This window comes from Gigantopelta aegis, chromosome 1 (genome assembly GCF_016097555.1).
Source record: "Gigantopelta aegis isolate Gae_Host chromosome 1, Gae_host_genome, whole genome shotgun sequence".
Classification (NCBI taxonomy): domain Eukaryota; kingdom Metazoa; phylum Mollusca; class Gastropoda; order Neomphalida; family Peltospiridae; genus Gigantopelta; species Gigantopelta aegis.
This window is the reverse complement of record NC_054699.1, coordinates 15551749-15568503: the sequence shown is the minus strand read 5'-3', so window position 1 is coordinate 15568503 and position 16755 is coordinate 15551749. Positions and strand designations below refer to the sequence as shown.

Sequence of the window (16755 nt, the reverse complement as noted above, 5' to 3'; positions counted from 1 at the left end):
CGCGCTGTTGGCGGTCCTGTGCCGTGGTGATATTGTCCGAGGCTGTTGGGTAAACAATATCCTGAACGTGACTAATCGACTGGAGGCGAGCTTGCAGAGACGTTGATTCATAATCCTCAGCGGGTTCCTCCATCTCTTCGTCTTGGGTGTCACCTACAATGTCCACGGGGAGGACTGCATTCCGACCATACATCAGATAGAAGGCACTAAACCCTGTAGACTTCTGACGACTTGTGTTGAAGGCGAACAGGACGCCAGGTAAAGCCTTCGGCCACTCTTCGTTCCTTCCTTCTAGCACCTTCAGTAGAGATGTCTGAATGGTCCTGTTGTTTCTCTCTACAAGTCCATTCGCCTGGGGATGATAGGCACTGGTGATCCTTTGCTGTACACCAATTAGTGCATGCAGTTCTTCTGAGACCTTGTTGACGAACTCTCTGCCTTGGTCATTAATCTGGACTCTGGGTACACCATGTCGACATATAGTCTCATAGATGAAGACTGCAACGCTCTTCGCCGTTTTGTTCTGCAGAGGTTTCGCTTCAATCCACTTAGTGAAGTAATCGACCATGACCACCATACAGTTGTAGCCGTCGGGTGTCGTTTGTAGAGAGCAGATGTCAATTCCAACTTGCTTCCATGGCATTCCCGGAATCGGAACTGAAGTCATGTGTGGTGCTGTCTTCTGGAATCTAGTACTCGCCCGCTGGCATCTATCGCAACTCGACACGTGGGTCTTAACATCATTCTTGACACCAGGCCACCAAAACCTGCAACCAAATGCAGTTACTGTTTAACTGAGATTTAATTCTTTCTTCTTATGTACATAACATAGCACACATTTGTTGAAAAACGAAAATTATATTGAAAATTCATCAACCGTCCGTTTACGATTACATAAACTGGGCTCGTCAACTGGCTGTTTTTACTATATTTTCGATGCATATTACTATGGTTCTATATGTAAATATTATTCTGATACCCAATTGTACCTCATTAGTGAGAATGAGTGGGTAGCGCTCATGAGGGGTGGTGTCGATAAATCGTACGCGGCTTTAACTGGGTATCCTTTCACAAATAAAAGCTCTTCATAAAAGCTTTCTTATCCGCTAAGAGACCATAACGCTGTCTTTGCAGTGCATTAACTATCTGCAAAAAGAGCGTTATGGTCTCTTAGTAGTGGATAAGAGAGTTGTGAAAGTATGCCCTGGTCGCTAACATGTAAGCGTACTTATGGCAACATACATTGAATAAAACAATAGATTGATATGTACCTCTCCAATATTTTGATGAGAGTCTTATCTCTTCCGATGTGTCCGCCAATAGCCTGTGCTTCAGTTGAAGTGTTACACCCTTCGTGGCACATAGTCACTATTCTTTGCCGTTCCTTCTCGTCTAGCACAACTCGTAAGTCGCGAACTGAAAGTTGAAGCAATTGTGTAAACATTAAACTGGTCAAGAATACTCTTATAGACCATGTACAATGAGGGTGGCGGTCACTTGTCCTCCCGATCATTTGCCCGTTAGGTCTTTAGCCCCTCCGGTCTTATTCATAAGTGTCAACAAGCAGAGTTTAAAATAGCAACATTAGATATTCTGTAGAATGACCCAAATCCTCTACTACTATACATATTTCTGTAAAGGAACTAAAAAAACTGTTTAAATTCATAACTATTATAGACTCTGCTATTAAGAAAGGTTAATTGTTTTTCTCCATTATTGTACATGAATTATAATTGATAATTATTCCATATTGATCACGTTGTATGTTATTTATGTATGTATTTGCTTGTATTATATATATTGTATTTTCCGGTACCACCGTGGGTGGTAAAATGGAAATAAACTGAATTTGAACTAATATATATATATATATATATATATATATATATATATATATAGACACACACACACACTTATGTTGAAATATAAATATACAGCGGCTAACACATACCTTGTTTGGAGTCATTCCTCGTTGTCTTATGCAGGTAGAATAGCTCCGAATTTACAATCTTGTAGTTTCCAGCCTTCTGTCGGAAGTTCGCCTTTTTACCCCGATCTCCAGTGCACCAATCTGGGTACTGTTTGGTGTGTAAGAACGTCCATATTTCGTCGAAATCCATGGTTTGAAGCAGTGGAAAGGGACATTTCGCTTATACGGTATATATAACATATTGGCAAGTTTACTCACCTCGATCTACCTACTCCAAATCAGAGAACTTCCGTTTGCCCCTTACATAGATTAAAACAGTATGCAGTTTAATAGCACGACCATTAATTTAGAGAACGGGATTATCCTCTAATACATCTTCATAAATCAAGGCTAATATTCGTTCCTCGTATTCAGCATTGATACATGTCGTCAAGAAATCGTGCCACAAAATGCTTAAATTTCATTGGATGCGATGAGATCTGATTGCAACGAATCGCAACGCTCCTTATAGATTCCCTTGTTATTATAAACAAAGATGGCACGTCAGCATCCGTGAAAACGTATCGTGTTTGTCACGATATGTTAAAAAAAAAAGGATTTCGGCGGTTAATTTTTGATATTGCTTTCAAGATTGTCACATGTTACCGATGCTGTGATTGGTCAGCGATGTCATCGTGTAAGGGACATAATCGGTGTTACAAATTTTCTTCCAATAGAGGACGCTAGTAGTGGATATCAGTAATCTTGACTACATGTATCAAGGCTGAACACGAGGGACGAATATTAGCCTTGATTTATGAAGATGCCTCTAATAGGACCAAATCGTCCCGCCCTCGAACATCGCATGAATGTAAGTTCCGGTGAGAAGATTAGGATGTGTTGATTGCAATGAGCTCACACACAAGCAAGTATATGGCAGTGTTTGAGGGTGTCCTACCAGGCTAACTGATCAACTATTAAGTATAATGCTAGAAGAAGAATAGTTTATTTAAGTGTCAAGCGTATATGAAATAAAGCGCATGTTTACACAATAAATGAAAACACACAGGCATTATTATTGACTTATGAGCCACTGTTAAAACTGTACATACAAATGGTAATAATAAAACATATACATATATGAACATTCACCATACGTAAGCAATACGTATTCAATTAGGCCATATATATAGTTATTTGATTCCCTCGTTTACGGAATTTTCTGTGATATAAATAAACATAATTGTAGCTCATGCCACACTATAGCATAAACCAAAGCGCTTGTATCCACATTTGCATTCATAAACAAACATTTCTGAAAAAAAATATTTTTGATATTTAAATTTCGTTTTAGTTATTATTGTTATTTTTTATTTATTTAAGTCTTTAAATTAGAGAATATTGGACTTGTCTGTCAATCGTCAATCTGCTACTATATATATATATATATATATATATATATATATATATATATATATATATATATATATATATATATATATATGTTATATATATATATAAAGTACTATATAATCTGCACGAAATTTTAATTTATTCACTTGCCATTAATGTTACTGTAGTATAGAATTATATCAATAACAAATAATATTCATAATATATCACATGCTCTATATTACATCTTACACATGGAGATAAATCGTTCTGCATTAATATACTAGGGGGAGTGATTTGAGCCTGGGGAGTGATTTGAGCCTGCAAGGGGGGAGTGATTTGAGCCTCCTACACCGGCCGTATCTTAACAGAAACACACAATTATTCTAAAAGGCCTTTAATAGTTGTAGGCTGAAGAAGAAAAAACAGAAGAAAAAAAAAACATTTAAGTAAATATTAATTACATAATTTTGCTAGCAAGTAATATAGTGGTAGTCTCAAGAATAATAGTATTTCCAAGATACAGTCTTGAATGCATTGGTGTTACATATTGTTATTGGTGTTACTTGTTGTGTTACGCAAGAATATTTTAGCTGTCATTTCTCAAGAAACTTTATTTTTAAAATTTAAATTGTTTATTTAGGAAAGCATACCTTCTACCTTTATGACTTTGATGAAATTTATTTTGAAGGATTCCACATTTCTAAATAATTAAAACTGCCACAGTGTATAATTTAAGTCGCATACAGAATATCCGTGTGGAAATGCACAACTACACCCTTGGATAGTTTTTAATTCTAAAGTTATTCCATATATGTTATTAGGAACATCAAAATAAAACATCCATGTGCTCTTGATCACTATAAACCAATTGGATCACATTGCTGAGATACCCCACTTGTCCGGTAACACCAATGACAATGAACTTGTTCATAGAATAACGTGTCTGCACGTACAGGCCGATTACATATAATTTTATGTTTCTTTGTTCATCTAGTTTCCAAAAGTTAACAATAAATATTTATATCTTTTATTCGTTTTATCTTGAATTTGTATTTTGAAAAGTGACACTGTAGAATGACACACACACACACACACACACACACACACACACACACACACACGGGAGTGAGCACACACTATAAACACACCACATTGACATACATATGCTCGCATATGCAGATAATCACACATACGTACCAGACATTATACACACACACGCACATACACACGCACACACACATAGGCACATACACACACACACGCACATACACACACACGCACATGAGCACACTATAGACACACCACATTGACATTATGTGTGCTCACTCTCTCTCGCGCGCGCGCGTGTGTGTGTGTGTGTGTGTGTGTGTGTGTGCGCGCGTGCGTGCGTGTATAATGTGTGTTCACTCCCATGTGTGTGCGAATGTGTACGCGTGTTTGCGTGCAGTTAGTTACCGTTGGTGGTATCCCGTAACCTGGGTTAGCGTAACCCGCCTGACCGTAACCTTGTTGGGCGTATCCTTGTTGGGGTGGGTAAGGCTGTCCCGGTGGATAAGGCGGTGGGGCTTCTCCGTACGCCTTGTCAGTAGTTCCATAATGTGGAGGCTGCGACATCTGTAAAACAAAACTAATGAATCTGAGAACTGACGAGCGGTAAAGCGCTCGCCTGATATGCGGTCGGTCTGGGGTAGATCTCCGTCGATTTGCTATTTCTCGTTCCAGCCAGTGCACCACGATTGGTGGTATGTGGTATCCTGTCTGTGGGATGGTGCATATAAAATATCCCTTATAACTAATGGGGGAAAAAATGTAGCGGGTTTCCTCTTTAAGACTATATGTCAAAAATACCCCAAAAATGTTATCCAATAGCCGATGATTAATACACTAATGTGCTTTAGTGGTGTCGTTAAACAAAATAACTTTTAACTAAGAACTGACTTTCAGAAAACCTACTACTCTTAACAAAAAGCAACAATGAATCTTTTATGTGCAGTTTTTCATAGACAGGATAGTATATAGCAAGACCTTTGATATACCAGTCGCCAATAGGCGTAGGCCAATAGGGAACCAAAACACCATCTTCCGCCTTGGGGCGGGACGTAGCCCAGTGGTAAAGCGCTTGACTGATGGACGCTCGGTCTGGGATCGATCTCCGTCGGTGGGCCCATTTGGATATTTCTCGTTCCAGCCAATGCACCACGACTGGTATATCAAAGGCCGTGATATGTGCTATTCTGTTTGTGGGATGACGCATATAAAAGTTCCCTTGCTACTAATGGGAAAATGTAGCGGGTTTCTTCTTTGAGACTAAAATGTCAGGATTACTAAATGTTTGACATTCAATAGCCGATGATTAATAAATCAATGTGCTCTAATGGTGTCGTTAAACAAAACAAACTTTACTAGACAGGGAGCCCACTGGGCTATTTCTTTTTCCAGTCAGTTGTCCACAACTGGTGTAACAAAGGCCGTGGTATGTACTAGTGCTGCAACGATAAACCGGTATACCGGTATACCGCGATAATTGATCAGCTCGATACGAACCGCGGTACAGTTTTGCGTATCGCGATTTTTATACGCTATTGTTTTCCTCGTATCTTATTTGACTTGAAATAGGCAAACAAACAAACAAAAACCACATGATTTTATTAATTAGTGATGACAGGAAATGTAACAATCACGTCAAGCGTAGTCGGCTTACTTGTTGGCATATAAAGTGATTGGTCGGTTATACCTGGTTCTAACTTCTAAACAAAACGTGTCAGAAGTCCAATGGAAATAACCAGTTAACGATAATTACAAATAAATGTTTTGTTAATTACACATTATTATTCATTGTTCATTCACAATTAAATACGGCTACGGCTATCATATTCAAAGAAATAAACCAATAAGTGAGAATCGCACTTAGCTGTTTTTCCATGAACTCGGAATACTTCGGCCGATCGTTCAAAACACCTCGGCCAATAACCTCTGGTTCGGTCGATCTGCCGAAATATTGCGATTCAATACGTACATTTCCGTGTCAAGCGAGCAGCAACGGAAAAACCCGATAGCAAGGATTTCCAAATGTGACAATTTAAAAACAGTTTGACACCGTCACACCGGTGTTCTAGTAGACTAGTATTTTGTTAAAAAATAAAAATGACCAAGAAGAACATTATGCAACAAATAAATGTCGTGGTTTATATAATCATTTAGGTCTATGATGGAATGAATATTACAAATATTTCGATTTATATACTTAGTATTACTTATTTAACTCAAACTAGCTATGTCAAGTTTTATTCACAAAAAACGCGTGCAACAATTATTAAGCAACTGACCATCAAAGAAACGTCGACGTGTTTGATGTTTGTAATGATGGGTTTAGCCTGACGGCTGAAACTAATAAAGATCATTAATAAGTTTATGCATTCTGCTTTCATTTAAAAAAAACACCCATAAACATTAAATTTAAATAATATCAACTATATTGCAATACATATCGCAATACGGTTTCTTATATCGCAATATATCGCAATACGGTTTTGACCGTATCGTTGCACCCCTAGTATGTACTATCCTGCCTGTGGGATAGTGCATATAAAAGATTCCTTGCTGATAATCGAAAAGAGTAGCCCATGAAGTGGCGATAGCGGGTTTCCTCTCAATATATATGTGGTCCTTAATTATATGTCTGACGCCATATAACCGTAAAAATAAATTCTGTTGAGTGCGTCGTGAAATAAAACATTTCCTTCTTCCTTCCCACCCCCACCTGACCTAGCCCATGTCATCGGGATTTGTTCATTCCCACCCACACCCGATCTAGTCCATGTCATCGGGATTTCTTCATTCCCACCCCCACCCGACCTAGCCCATGTCATCGGGATTTGTTCCTTCCCACCCCCACCCGACCTAGTCCATGTCATCGGGATTTGTTCCTTCCCACCCCTACCCGACCTAGCCCATATCATCGGGATTTCTTCATTCCCACCTCCACCCGACCAAGCCCATGTCATCGGTCCTTCTTCATTCCCACCCCTACCCGACCTAGTCCATGTCATCGGTCCTTCTTCATTCCCACCCCTACCCGACCTAGTCCATGTCATCGGTCCTTCTTCATTCCCACCCCTACCCGACCTAGTCCATGTCATCGGTCCTTCTTCATTCCCACCCCCACCCGACCTAGCCCATGTCATCGGTCCTTCTTCATTCCCACCCCAACTGACCTAGTCCATGTCATCGGTCCTTCTTCATTCCCACTCCCACCCGACCTAGTCCATGTCATCGGGATTTCTTCATTCCCACCCCCACCCGATCTAGCCCATGTCATCGGGATATCTTCATTCCCACCCCCCACCCGATCTGGTCCATGTCATCAGGATTTCTTCATTCCCACCCCCACCCGACCTAGCCCATGCCATCGGGATTTCTTCATTCCCACCCCTACCCGACCTAGTCCATGTCATCGGGATTTCTGCATTCCCACCTCCACCCGACCAAGCCCATGTCATCGGGATTTCTTCCTTCCCACCCCCAACCGACCTAGTCCATGTCATCGGGATTTCTTCATTCCCACCCCCACCCGACCTAGCCCATGTCATCGGGATTTGTTCCTTCCCACCCCCACCCGATCTAGCCCATGTCATCGGGATTTGTTCCTTCCCACCCCTACCCGACCTAGCCCATGTCATCGGGATTTCTTCATTCCCACCCCTACCCGACCTAGTCCATGTCATCGGTCCTTCTTCATTCCCACCCCAACCGACCTAGTCCATGTCATCGGTCCTTCTTCATTCCCACCCCCACCCGACCTAGTCCATGTCATCGGGATTTCTTCCTTCCCACCCCCACCTGACCTAGCCCATGTCATCGGGATTTCTTCCTTCCCACCCCCACCCGACCTAGTCCATGTCATCGGGATTTCTTCATTCCCACCTCCACCCGACCAAGCCCATGTCATCGGGATTGCCTCCTTCCCACCCCCTCCCGACCTAGCCCATGTCATCGGGATTTCTTCATTCCCACCTCCACCCGACCCCCAACCCGACCTAGCCCATGCCATCGGGATTTCTTCATTCCCACCCCACCCGACCTAGTCCATGTCATCGGGATTTCTTCATTCCCACCGCCACCCGACCTAGTCCATGTCATCGGGATTTCTTCATTCCCACCTCCACCCGACCTAGTCCATGTCATCGGGATTTCTTCATTCCCACCCCCACCCGACCTAGCCCATGTCATCGGGATTTCTTCCTTCCCACCGCCACCCGACCTAGTCAATGTCATCGGGATTTCTTCATTCCCACCCTCACCCGACCTAGTCCATGTCATCGGGATTTCTTCCTTCCCACCCCCACCCGACCTAGCCCATGTCATCTTCCGACGTCTATGATAAGAAAAAAAAAAAACATATGTCAGAGACAAATTATAGCACTACACAGGTATGTCATTTCGAAATACGTATACGCATTCCATGCGGTGAACAATACCCGGGGAATAGTTGTGTACTTTAGTACTCCAACAGAGATAATGATACCCTCCCATGGTAAACGCGAGACACGAGATCGGTCAGTATGTCAGGATGACCAATATAAACTACACAATTCTATCAATTTCACTATCAAGGTCTAAAATAAAATTGTGTGTTTTAGGGAACGTGTCGGGGGGGGGGGGGGGGGGGGAAAGAGATATGGTAGGTCAGTTTTTTTTTGTTTTTTTCAAATAAATATTTTTCTTATAAAACAATAGCAAAACAACCTCCCCCCTCCCCTCCCCCCTCCCCCCCACACACACACACATTCATCCCTATGGGTCCAAATAAAATTTTATGTATTTATTCTTTTCATCTACATAAACTAAAAATAAACAACAAAGAAATATAAAATTAGTGTCGGCCATTTTCCTACCGATCGGGTTCTCGGAAACAAGCAATTTATTTTAGACCTAAGGTGAACATATCGGGTGAGTCATTTATAAAAAAATAAAAAATAAATCCCACGTCGAAAATTGTGCAATAAAATATCTAGTATCGCATTCAGCACGACGAGAGTTGGCGATCGTCACGCTGATTTACGGGGACGACAAACCGAAGCGATCGAGGAGGCGACCTACGGCTACTCAGGGGGGGGGGGGGGGGGACCAAACTTGGCGGCTCAACCGCCAGGGGCGGTCCCACTTGCTTCGACGAAGAAGGCGAAACCGACGGGGGCGGTTCAGGGAGGACCAAAGCCGGTGGCTCAACCACCGCGGGCGGTCCTGTCTGTGTCGCCGCCCCCATCTACTCGACGGAAGCCAACGCCAGGAGCGGCCCAGGGTGTTGGACAGTGGCGGACCCTTCTGTTCAATCCCCACCGCTGATGGACACCGAGCATGTGATTACCACAGACTCGCCAGCGAGCCCACCAGCGCCTCCGGCTGTTGTTGTAGCCCTAGTGGCGGTCCAGCGAGAAGCCAAGAGGAGGAAGGTGTCAACGGCCACCATACCGAAGTCATCCGACTTACCCGATTGGACTCTCGTCTGCGACAAGCTACCAACGAAGTACCGAGGAGCGATCCAAGATGACGTCACTAGCAGCTCTCAAATCCAAGGTCCGTGGAGTGATCAGTACCAGATTCAGGGAGCCTACCACTCGGACAAATTGTACGTGACAGCACAGCGGGATGGGCTGTTTAGGCAGGGACTCATGAGGCCATCCATGGACAATACGACCATCCACCGTATTTTAAAGATGGTATTACAAGACGACTATCGTGGAGTCATAGACAAGTGCCGTGTCTTCCTGACTGAAGAACTCCCCAACTTCAGACTTGAACAGCCCATCAGCTCACCATGAATCCCGCGACGCAACCCTAACTAGGACAGGTAACCTCCTTTTTGGGGCTTAGTTGGCCGTGGCTCCAAATTTTCATGTTTATTTTTTTTATAAATAGTCCAACGCACTTTAATTTGGCGCCCGTTCAATTGCTCAAATCACCTTAAAACCTTTTAGGCCGAGCACTCAAAACTACTTTTGATTTTAATTTCTCAGTCCAGACATGTGTAGAATGCTAGTTATTCTTTTTAGGACTTAGGTCTTTGACCGACCGCTAAATTTTTTATTCCAAATTCTGCCCACTCCAAACTTATCCCCCCCCCCCCCCCCCCCCCGACCCGGACTTAGTCACTGGCGAAAGTCAGAGATTAAGCCCGTGACAGGCGTGCATGAAGCTCTAGTGGCACATGTGCATGTTAATACTTTACCCGACCCGCATAGCCACGGAAGGTTGCGGGGGTGGGGTGGGGTGGGGGGGGGCAACCATACTGTCTACGAGTCGTGTTACTGGGAAAAGAAGTGTGATTCATCTTGAATGGCGATCTTTTTCTTTTTGTGAATGGTTATTTTTAATTATTTGGGGCGGAACGTAGCCCAGTGGTAAAGCGCTCGCTTGATAAGCGGTCTGTCTGGGATCGATCCCCGTCAGTGGGCCCATTGGGCTATTTCTCGTTCCAGCCAGTGTATAACGACTGCTATATTAAAGGCCGTGGTATGTGCCATCCTGCAGTGTTCTAGCTAGCATTAAATAGAGGGGCGCTGCGCCCTGCCCCCGTTTTGTGCCGCCCTGCTTGTTTCCGCACCGCCCCTGATTATCGCCGCCCTGCCCTAATTCATTGTCAAACAAAAATACAAAACCTTGCTTTCCTCTCAAAGCGTGTACATTGTTGTTACGAGTCTGAATTCCCAACTAAAAAACGTTTGACAATACATTGTTTGGCCACAGTTGTGAAAGCCGACAGCAGTAACGTGATATGTTTTTTTCGTTTCTATTGTTAGTCGATATGACTGCAGACGAGCGGACAGGCAGTCTTACAAAGCTTGAATGCGAAGTAATCCTCACACCGTCACGCACGTAACCACACACCACCTAGCAAACACCTAGTTAAAAGTAGACCATCATGGTAAACTTCGACAGAACGTCAAATGCGAAATTTATTTTGATAAGTAAATTTTTGAAAGTAATTGTTGCCTTTGCAAATACCCAGACCAAGATACATATAGTTTTAACTGATGTCAGTAGTCCTTATCAATGACACATTGATTGCATCTTTATAATATGGCACAGAGTAAACTAGCAACACTGGTTATTTGGTCTATGAAGGCATAACTGTGTTTTGTTAAAAGCATGTCTACAAAAGCTATTTAATAAAATATATCTAGACCTTGACATGCAATAATAGCCGTTTTTAAATGAAGTGAGCAACTTGTTACAGATATATCCTTATGTCAATTTTTTAACTTGTTTGTTCTTTTATTTCTTTATTTATTTTTATTTATTTCTAATCATTCTCTTTTTTTCATTTCTTGATTTCTTTTAATTATCTCATTTATTTATTTTAAATTACATTTGGGCATGATATTAAATGGTATAAATACTATATATAATAAAAAAAAGAATATGATTTTTTAGGTGATCCAACCTTTTGTAAAACATTTTAATAGTTAAAGTTTGATTTTATTTAACGACACCACTAGAGGATATTGATTTATTAATAATCGGCTATTGGATGTCAAACATTTGGTAATTTTTAAATTTAGTCTTAGAGGAAAAACCCGCTACTTTTTTCCATTAGTTTCATCGTTTATATACACCATCCTACAGACAGGATAGCATATACTACGGCACATTCCAGTCGTGTTGCACTGGCTGGAACGATATTTTTTTAATAGTGTCTATATTTAGTACATTAGTACAATAATATTGCATACGGCGATGAATGTACTGTTTCATCAAACATCCAAATTTAAGAATAATAAATTTGGGTTTAGAAATTGATTGTTCCTCTCCCTCCAAAAACGTTTTGTAAATTAAAACCAGCATAGATATTCCTACAATTTATGAATGTAAAAAATTCGATCATATCCAGCACTTTCCTCCAAAATAAGATTTTCGCGTTAAAAATGCCCTACAATTAAATTAGCGCCCTGCCCCATCAACATCCTAGCTAGAACACTGATCCTGTCTGTGGGATGGTGCATATAAAAGATCCCTTGCTGCTAATGGAAAAATGTAGCAGGTTTGCTAAGACTATTATGTCAATATTACCAAATGTTTAACATCCAATAGCCGATGATTAATAATTCAATGTGCTCTAGTGGTGTCGTTAAACAAAACAAATTTTAACTGTTAAGTCTGTTAAATATATATTTCTTTATTCATGAAATATGTTACAATATAATAAAAAGTGCATTTCTTTCTTAGTCATGTTTGGACAAAAGAATTGAAATTGTCTACAAAACAAATTTTTGGTTTATTATATTATCCTAACACCAGATCACGCTACGCCCCTGTTGTCCATTAAATTATGGTCAAAAGTTTACTTTGGCATACTATACAGCTTACGTATCATACAAAACGGTTTGTCATAATGTCAATGCTATACGATCGATAAGCTACAAAACCTCTACTGTGTGTAGTGCGTACTAAACATGATAGGCGTTTGGCCCATCGTATTTTTTTACTATAGTCCTTATTAGACCTGTTTTCTCCGCTAGCTATCTTTTCCCCAACATTTTATGATTTTGGTGTGTGTGTGTGTGTGTGTGTGTGTGTGTGTGTTTAATGTGTTTTTTTTTATTTGTATTTGTTTGTTGTTTTTTAATCACCTGCTATATTAAATGTTTTGACTTGACTTGTCTTCAACACTAATAATGGCTGCTGGCTGAACTAAGATTATTTAAAATAATAATAATAAAATAAAAGCTTGTAATGTTTATTAAATTTGAAAATATACCTATGGAAAGTTACAAACGTTTGACACGTACGTAATTAGTTTGTTTCATGCATCCATTTTCATATATATGACAGGCTTTTATTGTATTATTATTATTTAAAATAATGTTTTTTATATATATATATATATATATATATATATATATATATATATATATATATATATATATATATATATATCTGTAAACCACCAAACCAAAGAATGAATTCAGCGTGAACTTATACATCCGGGGAAATAGACCTCTTACTCATTCCACTGCGCATGTGCCCGTTGCGGAGTTACTCGAGGACGCAAACCGCGAGATTTCGCGAGATCTCGCCAAAATAGACCTATCTGCAAATTGGGGGGCAAAAGCAATGGGAGGCCACGACCATTGTTCAATTATTAACTGTTCCAATCGCATATGTCCGGGAAATTCGTTATCCTTCCATCGATATCCAGCCAATGGATATCGGAAACGTTTGTGGGTAATCGTTTCACGTAGAAACGATTTTAATGTTACTCTAAGTACGAGGGTTTGTTCGGTACATTTTGTAGGAGGGAAGCCAGTGAACGCATAAGGGACCAAAACCTTACCGGTTCTGTACAGGACGTTCCTACACAGGGCGGTCTAGTATACTTAGATATGGTGGAAAACACATTAACAGTAAAGAAAATAAATATATATTTTGTATATAAAGAAAATACATGTATATTTCGAATTATACTCAATAAAATATATAACGTGGCGTGTGTAAATATATAAAAAAATATATGTAGTCAGGACAGCTATGTACAGAACGTTCCTATACAGGGCGGTCTAGTATTCTCTACTTAGATATGGTAGTAAACAGTAAATAAAATAAAAAATATATATTTTGTATATACAGAAAATATATGTATATTTCGGACAATACTCAACAGAATATATATATATATATATATATATATATATATATATATATATATATATATATATGAACTTTTAATGTTATTATTACTCAGTGTGTTTCAAATTTAATTATACGTATTGTCTGTTATTACTTTTACGTTCATCTAGGTATGAACTAAAAAATCATCCGCAAACTTATGTGAGAACGGCTTCGCCGATTCACACAATTTACGGATGATTTATTTTGTTCATACCCCGATGAACGTAAAAGAAATAACAGACACTCCTTAAATAATAATAATAATAATGATATATGAATATATATAGAGTGATGACGGCTGTGTACAGGACGTTCCTACACAGGTCCGTCTAGTATTTTATATACTTAGATATGGTGGAAAACACATTAACAGTAAAGAAAATAAATATATTTTGTATAATACCCAATGCGTTCATGTTGACACTGTATAAAAATGTGTGTATGGGTAAACAGAACGGCACTTACCTTCAACCCCCCCCCCCCCCTCAAATCCCCCTTTTTTAAATTCCCACTTTATGGATATACATGTAACAGCATAAAATCAATTCCTTTTTTTAACTTTTCCCAATTAGATAGACACTAAGAAAAATGCAACAAAACACCTTCTGATATATATATATATATATATATATATATATATATATATATATATATATATATATACAGTCAAACCTGTCCTAGCGGCCACCTGTACTCAGCGGTCACCTGCCTTAAGCAGCCACTTTTTTCCTCCCAAACGATTTATAATGTAAATGCACCTGTAATAAGCGGTCACCTGTCTAACGCGGCCAGCGGCCACCTAAATCGGATCCCAAATCGCTAAAATACCTGCATTAAGCGGCCACAGTAAAGTTTTACTCTTATATAAAAGGAATATTTTAACAACAGCGATAAGGTGCAGCAAATAACTGATCTTCACACCTTCAGGAATACTAGTACCCATTCAGTCCCGACATCTCCATTGTGTATCAATTAAGGAAGTATGAATCTGACATGCATCTAATTGCCTCTGGGCAGGCTACGCTTGACATTTGTAGATTCACTTTCTATAACAATACATCGCATGAAGTCGGAATTAAATAATTAAATGGAAAAAGAAAACAAAATTGTGGAGAACGGTTAATTTAATATATTCTATTTGCATTATTTCTGAAGGAGACAACATGTCAAAAGTTGATTTATAGTCAACTATGAAGCACAAATCCGTTAATTAGCAGTACAGACGGTAAAACAAGAAACAACAACAAATGTTTTAAAGACTATATATGTGGCAACCTGTACTCAGCGGCCACCTGTCTTAATCGGCCACGCTTATCTACTCCCTTGTGTGGCCGCTTAAGACAGGTTTGACTGTGTATATATATATATATATATATATATATATGTGTGTGTGTGTGTGTGTGTGTGTGTGTGTGTGTATACTCTCTCTCTCTCTCTCTCTCTCTCTCTCTCTCTCTCTCTCTCTCTCTCTCTCTCTCTCTCTCTCTCTCTCTCTCAAATATATATATCGATCGATGCCATAACCTGTCGATGCCATAACCTATGGAATCTGTCAACTGTTTTGTTTATACTTTTTACGAGATAGTCTTTTAATCTGGCGTTATCAAAACCCTCGGGTACGAGTCGCAGAGACTTTGTCCAAGTTGTTGCACTGCTTTTTAAAGGGACATTCCCGAGTTTGCTGCAATTTTTAAGATGTTATCGACTAACAGAGACTTTTTAACGATTGTAATTACATATCAAATATATTTTTCTGCATAAAATATCAGTGGCTGTATATTAAACGTGTTTCTGATCGTTCTAATATTTGTACTATGTTAAATTTCATCTTATTTCCTAAAATATTGTTTTTTCTTATGTACGAAGTTATTTGAAGACAAAATCCAGTCTGGGCTTCTTACAAATATTAAGACGATCAGAAACACATTGAATATACAGACACTGGTATTCTAAACAAGAAAATATATTTAATATGTAAACTTAATCGTAGAAATATTTTATTAGTCGGAAACATCTTACAATGCAGCAAACTCAGGAATGTCCCTTTAATTTGAACCATTCCGCTGTAAATTTCAGCGGACCGTTTTCTACGGCCATTATACCATCTAATTCGAAATATGTACATGTTAGTTGCCAAAGTTTAAAAGTCTCCTACGAAGCTACTCAAGTCACCCATAACAACCTGTCTGTCACGCCCCCCCCCCCCCCCCAATTTGTAAATAGACTAGTTTCAGTCTATTTTGTCAAGGGACGTTACTCTTCGCGCGCATGCGCAATAGGAATGCGAAATACCTCTGATCTCATGATAATGATATTTAACATCCTGGTTTGAAATAACAATGAAAATAAATCATAAAATTATTTTACTGTCGTTTTTCAAAATTCAAATTAGTTCTTGGTATATAAACATAGGCGTTGAAAGCTGTAATAGAGATGGGGTCACCCGCCCCCACTATGAAGATAATACATTGCCCACCTCCCTCCACACACCATCCTAGTTAATCAAATATATATACCCCCACCAGTTGTTGTCATGTTAAGAGACCTACGGTAATTAAAATGTTAAATGTTTTAAATCAAACTGTTTGATTTTTAAGACAAAATAACACTGGCTTACCTTGAATGCACGCCTAAAAGAGAAACAATAGATATCCGACACTAATCACGGTAACTCTGTCGGTGTGTACAAGATAAAGTCACAATGTCATGTCATGTCATGGGGTTTTACGTGTACATTCAGAGCAAGCTGTTGTAGCGCACGCCTGTCGTCACAAGGAAAGAAT

General features: G+C 39.7%; 1 protein-coding gene across 1 annotated transcript in view; it reads right to left on the bottom strand.

Moving 5' to 3' along the window:
• The window catches only part of LOC121371123 (cysteine-rich and transmembrane domain-containing protein B-like), a 28171-nt gene extending 11416 nt beyond the window's left edge, over positions 1-16755 (bottom strand). Inside the window, exons 1-2 of the mRNA XM_041496790.1 lie at positions 16590-16755; positions 4760-4918 (exon numbers count right to left, since the gene is read on the bottom strand). Of these exons, the coding sequence (XP_041352724.1) occupies positions 4760-4918 (159 nt within the window). The 5' untranslated portion in view covers positions 16590-16755. The remainder of the gene's footprint in view (positions 1-4759; positions 4919-16589) is intronic.